At 32.5% G+C, this 15,439-nt stretch overlaps 1 protein-coding gene across 3 annotated transcripts in view; it reads left to right on the top strand.

Moving 5' to 3' along the window:
• LOC106465529 (regulator of telomere elongation helicase 1 homolog) overlaps positions 1-15,439 on the top strand; it is a 61,320-nt gene that overhangs the window by 1,012 nt on the left and 44,869 nt on the right. For all 3 annotated transcript variants that reach the window (XR_002612003.1, XM_022393439.1, XM_022393438.1), the window contains exons 2-4: positions 3,570-3,654; positions 6,500-6,724; positions 11,350-11,569. Coding sequence is in view for 2 of the 3 variants with exons in the window: in XM_022393439.1 (XP_022249147.1) it covers positions 3,570-3,654; positions 6,500-6,724; positions 11,350-11,569 (530 nt within the window). In the remaining variant the exon portion in view is untranslated. The remainder of the gene's footprint in view (positions 1-3,569; positions 3,655-6,499; positions 6,725-11,349; positions 11,570-15,439) is intronic.

Here is a 15,439-nt window from a genome sequence, read left to right as displayed (position 1 = left end):
ATATAATGGATTTGCTCAAGCACATTCACCATCAGTTCTCAAACACTGTTAGTAAATTCATTTTACAAGTTTTATTAACAGCATTATGAGTGATTTTCAGCTTGACTTTCTATATATGGTCACATATTTAAGATATTTGACTTCATTTAAAGGGTCAATATCATTGGATGAAGTACAAAAAGCTCTCTAAGTTAGAGTATGGAACATTAACTTTTTGAGAAAAAAGTTTACACAACCTTATATGAGGTGATAAAGTGACTGCTAAAGGTTTCCAAAAAATTGATGTTTTTAGGGAAACAAATCAAATTTTCTAGTTATCAAAACATTTCAATAGTAAATATAATGTTATTATGTGAATTGTTTAATTGGTGTAAGAATTATTTTAACTCAGTGTCACTCTGATTCCACACTACAAATGTATCATCTTCATACCTCAACCAAAGTTTTGGTTTAAGTGACAGTTAGGTAATTATTGAATTTGAGAATAGAATTGTTTATTTATTTGGACAAAGAAGGACATAATACACGTTTTGGTCAGATTTATGATATTGTTAATTTTAAGATGAGAATAGTATTATTAAATAACTTGTCTTCAAAATAGCTAATGGCTTCATTTACAGGGACTGAAGTGAATAAAGATACAATATCTAAAGAAACCGTAATATCATTATGTGATAGTTTTAAAGAGTGAATTTGATTAACAAAGTGTGTTGAATCTTTATTGTACTGTTTCTGTTGCAAGGATAAGAAAGAAAAGAGATGTGACAAAGAATTAATACCAGAAACAATTGGGTGATAAGGAAATATTTTCTTTCTGTATTTTGGGTAGTGCATAATACCATAGAGGAACAAAATTAGGCAGTAATAATTAAAAAATATTGTTAGGGGTTAAGGCAGTATAATATTTCAAAGCCATTCTTAACATTTTCATGATAATTGTTAGTGGGGTTCTTATTTGATAGTTTATATGAACCCATCTGTTAACAAATTTTTAATCCCTTCATTGACTCTAGAGGATTTTTATTCTAAATCTTATATGAGAATAAAATACATCAGACTGACAGTGTTTATGCATACCTTCAATAAAAATTAAAACACCAGTGTTTCCATATGCACAATAACTTTATTTGTATAAGGTTAAAAAAACAACACTCTTTTACATGTTTTGGTAGAGAATATGATCCACCATCTTCATGACACACAGAAGGACACATGAGGTTCGTTTATGTACTAGAGTAAATGAATGTGTACAATTAACATATTGTACAGTGGTGCTATTTACAAAATGGTTTTCAGGAAATTAAGGCAAACAAATGATCATTTAGTTAGGTTAACTGGATAAATGCATTGTTGCTTCTTTTCTCAATATAGAGAAAGCTTTCAACATGGTATGGCATCATACAGTAATAGAAATAGTATTTTACTGTAATATAATATTAACAGATGGAAAATAAACCAGCCATAAAAGAGGAAGGAAGAGGTCGTGAATGTGTCAGAAATGGAATGTCAGTGTGTTATTATTCACTGGCTATTTAATTTTCCGATATGATACCTTACCTCCTCTCACATAATAGATTTTCTCGACTTGTGCTGCCCTCTATATGCACAGTTTTAGTTTGCCACTAACCTTGATGCTCCAATCTACCCTCACATTATTACATGTGGCATAGCTGCACTGTAGCATACAAGTGAGCATGTGACAACTGTCTTAGCACAGCTGACTCCCTGTGTATTATTTTTTGATCACTTAGTTTTTGTGGAATAATTTTTCTTCATCCCACTTATCCACAATGTGAATTCTCAATTCAATGTCACCACAATGACTTCAACCATCAGTTAGATTGTACTTTTCTAGACTTTCGGATCTTGGAGTCTGTAATTCAAGTTTGGAGTTCCAAACCTCAAACTACATTGAGATTTTCTAAAGTCCAGTTTTTACATCTTTGTCTTACCCTAACCACTATCCTCCATTACCTTTCCTCCATTCATCTTCTCTCCAAGGCTATCCACCGTTTCCATGAGGTTTTTTTTTTCGGATACTTGTTCCTCCCTTTTTTCCTACATTGGCGTGCTTATCTTCTTCTGTCCCTTTCCCTCGTATGTGGCTCCTTTGTTGTTGGTATCTCCTTTGTAGGGATGTACTTTTGTCACACATGCTCTTCCTTCCTTCATATTTACGTGACGTTCATATGGTGGCTTTTCTGCACCATTCTGTATTTGGAGTTCAGGGTGGAAGCCGCACATTAATATTCCTCCCTTTCCTCCCCTGTTTCTTATCTCTCCCAGCCTTCTCCTACTCCCATTCCTGTGTCTTGTGCTCCTGCTTCATCTCCTCTCCAGTGCCTCCTTCTTAAGTTTCAGCAATGACCCATCATGTTGCTTATTAACATGTTTTCCAGTACGAATGGTATAAGTGACTATTCCATCAGTTCTGGCATTGTAGGAGCATGGTTAACCATGTTTGTTCATCTGTGGTACCCATTTACCACAGATCCATAGGTTCTTCAGGTTTTGTCAGAAGGATTCTCCTTTCATTTCCTGGTCCTCCTGTTATCTCCGTTTCTAATTCCCTTCTCTCCTGCATGGGATCCTGTTTCTTGCCAGCATCTCTTGGAAGTGGTTCTATATCTTTTGCTCAAGGATGCTATCAAAACAGTAAGTCACTCTTCTTTGGGATTTTATTCCCAGTTGTTTGTTGTTCCCCAAAAGACCAGGGATTGCCATCTTATCAAATCTCAACCAGTTCATTGACCTCCCTTGGTTCACCATAGAGTCTTTCCTCACACTTCAGTGGGTGCTTACTCTGGATGTTGAAAGGTTGAAGTCTCAGATGTATACCTTCATATTCTTATCTCTCCAGCCTCCAGACATGACCTTTGTTTTGTTGGGATGGAGCTTATTGGGCTGGTGTTGGTAGTGTACTAGGTCTGCACTCATTTGCTGCCCTGGGTTTTTGGAATGGAAGTCCTATTTTCCTTTGCTTCCTGGGCCTGAAGGGAAGACAGTTTGGGCCCTCCTGCTACTGTGGCCTGGATGCTCCATTCCCGGTGGTTCCAGATTTTAGATTGGAGTTGATCTGCTGCTTACAGTCTGACATGCTCTAGCCACTCTACACCATTCGTGCATCCACTTTCTTGGATGTGCCTCTTTCTACCCTTTTTTGCAACCCTTTTCTTTACTACGGGTAAAGAATATACCTGTTACAGATGTGGTGCAGTCTCCCACAGGTGTGACACCATCCATTGAGGTTTTACATTCCATGGGCTATCTTCGAATGCTCATATAGGTAACTTTTCAATGTGTGATTATAGCTATTATGTGAGAAGAGATAAGTATCTATTGGAAATACAATTTCAGTGAAGGAAAGTGTTAATCTTTGATCATACAATTAACCACTGATTATGCTGTAATATGTAAATTATGTAGAATAGCTGAGGCTATGCAATAATTTTAAACTCAAAGCCCTGTTAAAAACCAGAATTTATTTAGAACCTCTTTGTATAGCATATGTTAGACTGGAATGAATCAATTAATAAAACATTTGAAGATGTAGTTTTGTTTGTTCACAGCTGTTCCTCGAATAATCTACAGTTCTAGAACGCACACTCAACTATCTCAAGCTGTCCAAGAACTGAAGAAAACTAATTACAAACAGTAAGTAGTGGAAAGTTTTAAATATAAGTACTATCTACAAGAGCATTGTAGATCTGATGTAATGTATACAAGAAGAAGTGTGATATAATTTGTCTCAAAATTTGATTGGTTAGTTTAGTATTTAATTATTAAATTTGACATTTTTTGTGTTGCTTTTCTTTTTAGTCAATATGTTTGGTACAGTATATAGCTTCCTTTTGTAATGTATATGAGTGTGATTCATTTGTTTAATGTACAATATTAACAACTTTAATATGAAAGATTTTATTAGATTTCTTCAAAAAGATGCACACTGCAAGTAAAGTGCCAGTTTTATTTTAAATATACTCAAGTATTTCCTTTGAAATCATTACATAACACATTCAGTGAATTACAGGTCTTTATCTTTTGTCTTAAAACTAAATGTTGGTTAGTACAAGTACTTTGACTGAATTCTAGAAAGACTGCAGAGAAATAATTTGTTTATATCCAGTATAAGTTTTCTAATTTCTTTTATTAGTGCTAAACATATTTTTAACTAACAAATACAAGTAATTTTTAAAAGACAAAACTTTTAAACAATAAATCTAATGATTCTTTCAAGACATCTCTGCACTTGTATGATTTCTATCTACATATACATGTAATATTCCTTTGTAGTAATCCATATAAATGTTAGAAAGTACCAATAAACTGTCATATGTAACTTATGTAGTCTTGTACATTTTCCAAGTATACTTTACAAAAGCAAAGCTGACAACAGTAATTGAATGGAAGAAAAGTTTTTATTACAGCTTTCCTTCATTAGCATTCCTTTCCTCTTTATTCTAATACACATAAAAAATTCATTGAAAATTACAGATCAACAGAATTTAGATTTTGTTATGAAATTCAAAATTTAATTAAGTAAATTTAGTATTAATAAATTAAAGACAAGTGAAAGACAAAACATACAATGTGTACTATATACATAGGGTTGAAAAGGCTATATTTAAATGACTTTGAATATGCAAATTAACAAGACATTGGCAACCACAATCAAGTGAAAGTTTTGGTTGAACAGAATGTATCAGAACCATATTTTGACATTGTCTGAAAATTCACAGATAGTTTTTTAAAAGGGTGTGTGGCAGACCTTTCTGACACAAAATATTTACATCCAGATCATAAAGATGCATTAGGATCAGGGATTTAGAATTTACAAGATGGGGAGGGGATGTCACTTATACTTAATGGTATTGGAAAACAAAGGAATATGAATCAACTTGAGTTACAAGTTGCACCCCAGCCATGGTAAGCAGCATGTTGTAACAGATGAGAAACTACAAACACAAGTCAGTGGCATAAACCATCCATGTGTCCCAGGAACCAGTACACAACATAATCAAGAAAAATCTCTGTCTCGAAAAGTGACTTATGTCATGTGTACACAAGTTGCTTCCATGACATATCCAGGAAAGGAAAGCCAACTATAAAAAAACTGTATGAACAGCACCTAGCTGGGGGAGAGTGGCAGTATATGGTGGTATTTGACATAGTGTATGTGTAACTTGATAACTGTAACAAGTTTTGTGCCATTTCCTACCAATCAATGGTTGGAAATATATCTGCTTACTCTTTGTACCATACAGAAATATAAATATTGGCATTGTATGTATACAAGGCCAATAGTGTATGGTTTCATCAAGATAAGGCTTCAGTCATATCTCCTGTTCAACCATAGCACACCTCAAACAGCTTGAGAATAAAACTGGTATTCTTGCTGTTCGATAAGAAGACATACTGGTCAAGTTGTCAGACACTACATTTATGGATTTCTGTGTGACCGGACTGTTGAAATGGGTGCTGGGTACTATCTTCTTTTCACTAATAGAAATAGGGGAAAGACCTGAAAGACCTCAGTGATGTGCTTTTGACATGATAATCTTATGAAGGAGTTTTTTGCAATGGAAATTATGCTGCAGGGCTATTGTCAAAATGCACTGTCATCAGATAGAGTATGACTGGATATGGAAACATGGACTGTAATGATGTATTGGGGCTTCAAATTCATTTTCATATAATGTACTTAACCCTCTGTATATATGCCAAATATTTACAAACTGATTAGATCTTCTATAAACTCAAGCTCTGGAGTTTCTTGAGAGTGCAATTTATTAGCTTTATATTCGATATATTAATCAAAACTGCATTAAAAACTTTGTATGAGCTTTTTTATGTGTGTTTTATTTCAATAGTCAAATTTATTAATGTGTAATATCTGGGTTAGCAGTAGATAATTGTACATGTAGAAGTGAACAATTATCCTATATTAGTTTTGAAATTTTTGTTTATTATTATTCAGACTAATTAAATAATGGAATAAAAAGTTAAAATTTTACATGAAAATTAGAAACTGTGTTAATTTATTTGTAGCTGTAATAAACCTAGTACATAGTGTACATATACATGTAAAGTATTTCTTTTATAATATTTTATCACTTTTGTTCAAAACATTCATCAACTAGTTTTGTTTTCTTAGTGTTTAGACCAATTTTTATAAAGAATATTTAGTTATAATTTAGGTTAGATTCATGTGGACTTGGTCTCATGAGAGTACACTAGTGTTATGATAAGCTTCAATAGTAAATTGAATTGATGTTTTTTCAGGTAAAGGTTTAAATTGTAAATTATTTCTGGTTTTAAGTTTTCTTAAGTTTTTTTACAATTGTTGAGGAAGTTGGTAGTTGTTCCATGTAAGTAAATATTGCTAAGTTCCTTCAACAGAATTCAGAAGGTGAATTCTAGATAATAGAAAAGTTAATATATTTTGTATCGTATCAATTACTTATATTGAAAATGATTTGTGTTCACATTTTCATCCTAGTATGCGTGCTGTGGTACTGGGCTCTAGAGACCAACTCTGTCTCCATCCTGAGGTGTCAAAGCTACAAAATAATGCTGCAAAACTTCACGCATGTCGAGCTAAAGTAAACACTCGTGCCTGTCCATTTTATCTTAATGTGGAACAAAAAATTTTGGGAGAAAAAGATTATCAAACAAATTCTGTGATAGACATCGAAGATTTAGTCAAATTGGGAAAAAAGCATACGTAAGCAGTGTTTTTTCATTCTTAACGTTTTTAATTGCTTATTTAGTAGAAAATTTTAAGTACCACTTTTGCAGTCCCAGTGAATGAACCCTGATAACCCAAGTGCTTTCAGAAACTACCTGTGTTCATCTGAGAAGTAAAGGGTCTAAGTGAGATCGTGGATGTATAACATAGTTCTTACTAATTCTTTGAATAGAAATGTTGCAAATGTGACTGATTTTTGTTCTAAGCAAAGAAGTACAGAATTATTACATATAAAATCCCATATTTAAGTGATTATATCTACTAGATTTGTTCCAAACTTAAAGAAGTCAAGACCTGCTTTTGAAATTTCATCATTGTTTAATTTAATAACTCCTGACCATGTGTGTTTTCTCCATTTTACTATTCATCACCTTATATTTTAATTTGAAATTTTTCAAATATATTTTGTTCTTTAATTATCTTCGTTCCAATTTAGTACAGTTTCATTTTTTAAATTTCTTCTAACTATGATCAAACATAATAGTCTGACCACTTGCACAATCATTCAGTCTTCAGTTTCTTGTGCTGTAGTAAGGTTTATTTCAAACTTGCATTGTGTAGTGTGTCTTTCCTTCTGCTTTACAAAAATCACCATTTGTCTCTTTATGCATAGTAGGTCCACCAGGTATTGTGAAAATCAGGTAACTGTGTGTTTGTAGTTAGGTGATTTAATCAATTACCCAAGAGCAGTGATAACATCAATTAGTCTTTTAAAAGGTACCCACTTAACTTACGAACAATATGAAGTTTTGATATGGCTATTTTGGGGTAATAGATTTATTTCATTACAATTTTTCATCTCTAATAGTGAGACATGATCATGTACAACATTTAAGGGACAAGTAAATTCAAATTGCAAATATATCCAATCAAATAATTTGGTTTATGATACTAGTTCCTTCTGATTTTAGATGCAATATAATGACACTCCTGATGTTTATCAATGTCAGGTTTCAATTCTTTGATCCTTAGTGCTTCCAGAATTTTTCTTTTGTTAATATTTTCCTCTATATTTAGTATTTTAATATTTTGAAAGTTTATTTTATGTTGTTTTTCAATCATATGTTCATTTATGTTTGACTCTTTCTATTTTTCACATTTTACATGTGGGGATTATTTTCTTACCTGTTTCTCCTATATAGAAATTTTTGTACACTAAACATTCTGTTTTATACACTGTGCCATTGTCATATTTTTCATTATTACATAACTTCAGCAGAAAGTTTTTAATGTTAGTCCTTTAATTTGTACCATAATCTAATTAATTTTTCACTAATAACACCTGCAAATGGTATTGATCCATAAACATATTTCTTCTCTTACTCTTCTTGGATGTTTTAGACAGTTGTTCTTATATGTGTTAATTTTATCTTGGTGCATTATTTTCTTGATTGTGTAATCAGTTATGTTTAGAAGGGACTCATTTTTTGTATTAAAATCTTCTCTTTTATTTTGATTTTTTCTTCACATTTTCATTGCTTTTTAGTCTCAGTTTTGTTCTTTTAATGTTCCCTTTTCTACTTTTTTACTGTGAGCTGAAAAACCAGTTTATATAAGTTCCTTTGTGAATCTTTTGGTGAATTTCCAAGTTAAATGATTCTTTTTTATTTATGTTCACATTTAGGAAGTTTGCACAACCATTTTCCTCCTTTTTTTCTGTTGTGAATGTTATACTTACTAGTATGTTCAAAAAACCACCAATTTTTATTTTTCTCCTTTAAAGCCACAAAGTATATCACTAACATATCTCCACCAGAAAAGTGTTGGAAATATAGCTGTATTAATGGCCTTTGTCTCAATGCTAATGAGGAATAACTGGTAATACTGGAGATAATGGACTTTTCATTCCTAGACCTTTGGTTTGCACAAAGAAGTTTTTTTTGTAACATAAAACAGTTTTTAATTCCTAATCTCCAATAGTTGTTTCATATCTTCTAAATTAATTTGTATATCTTTGTTCTCATCATTGGCTATTTTGTTTAATGCTATTGCAATGGCTTCATCCACCAGTGCTTGAGTGTTCATGACTCTATATCGAAACTACATATACTGCTGTTAGGTTTTTTTTTTTCAATTTGTTTGTCACTTCATAAGAGTTTTACATGACAATATTCTCATTATTTGTGTATCATTTTAGGATCAAAGCTAACCATTTACATAATTTGTAATTGAAGCTACAATAGTTACAAAATATACTTACTTACAGCTATTATTCGACTGCCATGGTTTTTTCCTTTTCCCATTTAAGCATTGGTCTGAGTTTTTTTCACTTGCTCTAGTTTTTATCCCACCTAATTGTCCTTGGTGATGTTTGTCTCGTGACACTCTCCACCTATGTCAATGCGCTGTTAATAAGCACCTCATTCAGATAATGTTATCACATTTTTTTGACAAAGTGTCACTAACAGGTTTCCTAGTACTTCAAACGTTCTCCATGTTACCTTGATGATTTTCATAATAAAAAAAAAACAATTGGCAAGCCGATTTATGTTAGGAATTCCTGGATTATTACTTCTGGCACGGAGGCAAATCAGGTCTCTCATGCCTCACCTCTGATATTTAGTGTTGCACAACAATCTAGGGGGGGGGGGACTGCCATTGATCTTATTTGTAATGAGATGAAGACATATTTTCAGTTCTTTGATGTTCCTCTGGGGCTTCAATTGAGGGTGATTCTGGACATTCTGGAGACAATTTAGATTTGCTTTTTCCTATGCCTTCTTTTAGTCTGTTTTTAGTCCCATAGGAGGACAATGGTGAGTTTATGGACTTGCAACGCTGGAATCAGCTGTTTGATTTCCTATAGTGGACACAACACATAGCCCAACATTGCTTTGCTCTAACAAAACAAACTTACAATTAATAACTTAAAATTTATATACTATTAAAATATGGATTATTAGCTAAGATTTTAAGCTATTCTAATTGGTATAACATGAAAAAAAAAGTACTTTAATAAAATTTTGAATGTAAGACACTAAAACTTTGTGTCATGTGCAGTAAAGGATACTTGTGGCGATAAGGTTAAATGACATATAAAAACAAAAAGGAGGCTGCTTTAGGATAAACTGTCTTTGACTTTTCTTCAGTTGGTTCATTGATAGTGTCATGTTTTGGGTTTTTCCCTGGTTGCTTTTGAGCCTGCACCTCACTTGATGGGTGAAAGGTCTGGGAGCAAATTTTTAGCTCTCTTTCCTTCCATGGACATTGTGGTTGATGCTGGGAGGCTTACTTCTCAGTTATTCCTTATCTGACACTGTTGTCGGAACTTCATGATTTAGCCAACCACCACCAGGTGGAAAGTTTTTCTGACTCAAATAATACATCTGCTCCTCGAATTTTGGAGGTATAAGGCAGAGTTAGTAATTTACCTGAATAGATTAATGTCCCCTGATGGGACAGGGTAAATCAATGGACTTAAAACTCTAAAATCCAGCACTTTGTTTTTCTTTCACTTCACTTTGTTGGAAGACTCTCAGAATCACTAACTTCATTGATGAACATGAACCATTGTTAGCATGCACATTGGTTAAATAGTCAACTTCTACATTCATCCCTGTTGTCATTGGTGTTTCAAATTTCATCAGCTCCTACAAGAGGTCATGGTTCTGCCCTTATTCCTGGGACCTGACCCCCAACATCAGCCGTTCGGTACATTGGTACACAGAATAGATTCTGTCTATATCCAATGGTTCTATTGTTCAGTCAGATCATCACCCTTTCAGGGTCTGTGGGAGCTCAGCTCTGAGATTTTCTGGACCTGTTGTAACCTTAACCACGGATCCAGGAGGACTACAGGTCCTTGAGTCAGAATTAGTCATTCAGTTCACATCTTTACCACTGTAATCCACCCAATCTGTAGGGTTTCCATTTCCTACAGAACCTCAGGATTTGGAATTTAGTTCTAGGGCTATTAGAGTTTGGTTGCTCTGGGAGTAGTGAGAGAGTTGTGCTACTTTTTATGAGGTTTTATTCTCATCAGTTGTTGGGCCTAAGAAGAGATTGGTGTCCAGTCATCAATTTTTCTCATCTATATCAATGCCTAGATTCACCAAGGTTCACAAGTTACTAATTCCTCAATCTGAGTTGACATTTTTGTGGATGTCCAAGTTCATTATAGTCGACTCCTATCTGCACATTGCCTTTTTTGTGTACAAGGGTCAGGTACTGCAGTTCCGCATTGACTTCATATGGGTTCTGCTGTATCGTACGAGTTTATTCTCGTCACCTCCATTCCATCCATGGAGTTGGGACCATTTCTTATTTGCAATTGATCAACTGGAATTTACAGCAATAAAGTACGTACTTGTTATGGGACTGATTTTTTTTCTAGTGACACCAGTAATAATGGAAAATATCTTCAAGTTCTGTACTACCTATTGAGCATTTGGTTAAATTATGTTTTTAATCTTAAAAGTAATAAAGTAACAGGTAAAACACCATGATGTTTATTCACTTATAACTTTCAAGTTTTCAAGGCATTCAATATTCTTTTAATATAAATTACTTTTTCCAGTTTCTACAACTTTTTTATGGAAGTACTTATATTTTATTAATACATCTATACGTGGATTTATATGTTGACCTTTTTTCATCAATAGCTGTTGCCCTTATTATGCAGCTAGGAGTTTGAAAAGTAAAACAGATATTATCTTTACACCTTACAACTACCTCATTGACCCAAAATCCAGAAAAGCACATGGAATTGAACTGCAGGGAAATGTATTGATATTTGATGAAGCACACAATATTGAAAGTGTTTGTGAAGAGAGTATGTCATTCCAGCTGAAGTCTGCAGACATTGCCCTTTGTATTAGTGAGGTAGGACATTTAATTGGTGAATTTTATAAACACATTTAATAATATGAAGTGAAAAGTTCTTGATAAAAGTATTTTTTATGTCTGGGGAATTTCTTATCACTGCATGTTTAAAAACGAGAAATGATAAAATTGGAAAGGAGTATTTTTTAATTATCAGGTTTCTGGTAAATACAGTCATTATCAGTATTTGATATTTTAACCCTTTTCATATTACTGGGTCAAAGTGTGCATGTCATAACCTTTTACAGAGTTACATTTAAAATTTAATTAAGGAACTTTATTATCTTTGCATCAAAATGTAGTTTGTAATCCAAATTTTTATATTATCTAAGCTTTAATTTCTTAATTGCAAAAGGAGTTACTTAAAAACTTCTGTATTTGCTGAGATATCAATACAGTTCTCAAACCTGCCAGAGAACCCCTTCCTATCTGTTTTTCAAGATAATTATATAATCACCTATATGTGGCTGATAGATATGTTTTATAATCAATGGAAAGAGTAGATTTCTCTGTCTGCAAATCTTATGACTTTTCCTTTAATCTCATAGCAAGTCATAGTAAATGGAATTTGTAGCTTTTGGATGTACCTAATTTAGTGCCTTAAGCAGTTAAGATTTTGTTTTAAAACTATTTAGAGAGTACTTTTTGAACATTCTATTTTACTGATTAGTATTTTTTGTTATAAAATTAATATTTCAAAGTTACTTTAATTTTTACTTGGACAACCAACTTAATAAAGAAAAGTTAGGGCTAGTACAGTTATGTGTGTGAGTGAAGAGATTACATGTTCTGCTTGTTGGGTTAACAAGAAACAGCTCTTGCTGTGATTTATTGCTTTTCATGGAGGGATAATCTGCTTCTCCAGTACAAAGTCTGGAAATAAAACCATTAAAAGATGTGAAGAGGTTAACAACTGAAATTATGAAGATAAGTAATTTGAAACTCTTGAGACAATTATGTATTCAAAGAAAAAGATAACGATATTATTTTGTTTTACGTTTTCAAATTTTCATGTCACTGCACATTGATGATTTTTCTACAGTTAGTGTTAGGGTAGTGAAAAATAAGAAATAAAATATAAAGTTTATTGAAAAAAAATATTTTGATATTCATTTACGAAGTTCCTGAGATAATGCAAATGAAATATGAAAACTGTAAAATTGAAATAAATATTTTTATTTTTATGAAAATCACCTTTTACACAGACTGATTCAGTGAAGGCTTAATAAATTCATAGACAAATCTTCATTGAAATATTTTATTAAAAAATTTGTTTGCATGTACAACAGATTCTATTATTTATCGAAAGCTTGCCAAATTTTGTGAAGGTATATTTAGAGTTATAGTATATATAGTTTGAAGATTACAAGATGGCTACAAGGTCGGTCAAATTGACTGTGTCCATGTACAGAGAGTTAATGAGAGCATTTGTGTAGTTGGTTAAACCTATATTTTTGATTTAAAATAATTATGTATCTAATGTTCAGGCCATGTTTCTGTTAGATGGTTCAGCATGGACAGTAAACTGTATTTTATATGAATGTAGTGTAAATTAGAAACCTATACAATTAACAATTGTCAATGGTGAACATGTCAATTGCTGGTTACTGTCTTACAAAAAAATAGATAATTTCCAGTGAATAAACTTTGTTTCATTGTGTCCAATTATCGTTGTTTTCTTTTTCGTTTTATCTGTGTACTATAGTACGATGTGTTTAAACGGAAATTATAAAAGTTCTTTAGTTTAAAAAATAATTTAACTTATAAGAATAGAAATAAAAATACCATCAAAAAAGGAAAAAAAAAATGTCCCTTTTCATTTCTTGAAAAAGAAAGTGTAAGACACAGAATGAATATGTATATCAGAGCTTCAGAATATTTAAATTATTAGCTGCTCAGTAAAAGTAAATGACTACCAGGCCCTTTGCTACAATGCACTATTCACAAAAAAAAATTTCTTCTGATACTGGATTTGGTAATGGGGCACCCCACAGTCTACACTAGAATGCTAACTTTGCAGTAACAATTTTTGCCACAAAATAAATTTGGCAGTAAAGTTTTCAAGTTTGGTGATGCAGCTGATTGTCTATGTATCCCCATATACACCTATGTTCGAAGGCAATCTTTTTCTTGATAATCTTGAATTGTAGTAGTTGATCATCAGTTTTTTTTTTATTGCACATGTCTTTCTTGATTTCCAGAAAGCAGTAAGACTCCAAATAAATAAGATTGAGGATTTGATTGCTGGGAATTGGCACATAATAAATTGATGATTGAATGAGAAATAAAGTAAAAGTAACAACACAATTACAATGTTATTTTAGTTACTGTACAAAGAAAGCTACATGATTGAAATAATGCAGACTTACAGTTTCTATCTAAAATTTAGACTTCATAATATCAATTCAATGACCATTGATATTTCTTCATCTACCTCTATTTTTTAAGAGCAATTAAAACATTGATTCAAAATGAAATTAAGTGTCTTAAGTCTATGGATTTCAACTCTTGCAACACTGTGTATCAAGGTATACTGTGTGCATAGTCCCAGTTGTTTTTCATTAACTGACATTAACATGTTTTCTTGAGCAATTACCAAAATAATAGCTTCATTGTAAAACTTGCAACCTTTTGTCAAGAGACAGTGCATACTATTTTGTAGCAGATGTGTTACATATAAATGAAACAACTTCAGTGAATAAAGGACAGTTATGCTATGAAAAAGAAAGTATTTTTTAGATAGATACCCTTGTATATAAAGAGGGTTACATATGTTATATTAAAACAATTTTGAAAACTCATCACATTGTTACAGTCATGCTCTGTCTGACAACTGTGTATCTTGACAATAATCCTGCAGTGTAGCTGAGATTATAAAAGGCTCTGTCATAAAGCTGTCATGACCAAAGCACAGTACTTCTCCTTTCAGCTTTCCCTGATCCATCCAGTGTATAAGGTTGATGGTTTTCCAACACCCATTTCAATACTCCAATCTCCAATCACCCAAAAATCCAAAAATGCATCCAATAATTTGACTGGTTTTTCTTTGTATGGAGTAGCATGAATATCCATTTAATTCTACAATTGCTTGAAGTATGTGATGGTTGTATGTTAATTATGATTAGAAGCTTTACCTTGGTGTATTCATACCCTATTAATCTAGTTTCCAGATGGAAACCCTTTTTATTTATGTTGCAAGATGTTGCCTGGGACATTTGAATAGCCTTTGCTGTTGACCTTGGTGTGCATAAATTCTCACCTATTACAAGATATTGCGGTGGAGTATGACTTGTTGCAGGTCTCTTACTTATGTCCCAAGTTGATTCCTATCCCTTGTTTTCCATTGCTATTAAGTAAAAGGGGTATCCATTCTTAGAAATTCTAAATAACCAATCTGAATACATCTTTATGATCTGAGCATATGGGTATCTTGCATCAGAAAGGGCTGTCACATATTCTCCCTCAAAGTGATTGGTTTTTGGTGGCACCACAGTACCTGTAAAATGCTAAACAATACCAAAATATAGTTCTGATACATTTCATTCCACTTTGTCTTTATATCAGCTGTGGTTGTCATATGACTTGCTGATTTGCACATCCAAAGTCATTTTAATATTATGTACTCAACCTTGCATGTCTGTACAAATGAAAATTATACCTGCTTGTGATTGTATGTTACACCCAGACTAGTTTTACTTCCTTTATAGGCCCAAGTAAGATTTAAAGCAAAAATTAAATGGATTGAAAATAGCTAATAAATAGTATGAAAAATAATAATTTCTTTTTTTTACTTTTAGGTTTATACTGGTAACATATCATAATTGTTTACTTGATTTTATGATACAGTAATTGTAAGCCAGTAAATTTTTT

The sequence above is a fragment of the Limulus polyphemus genome, unplaced genomic scaffold (genome assembly GCF_000517525.1).
Source record: "Limulus polyphemus unplaced genomic scaffold, Limulus_polyphemus-2.1.2 Scaffold1972, whole genome shotgun sequence".
NCBI lineage: Eukaryota > Metazoa > Arthropoda > Merostomata > Xiphosura > Limulidae > Limulus > Limulus polyphemus.
Note: the sequence above shows the minus strand (reverse complement) of the source record. Positions and strands in the feature narration are given on the sequence as shown.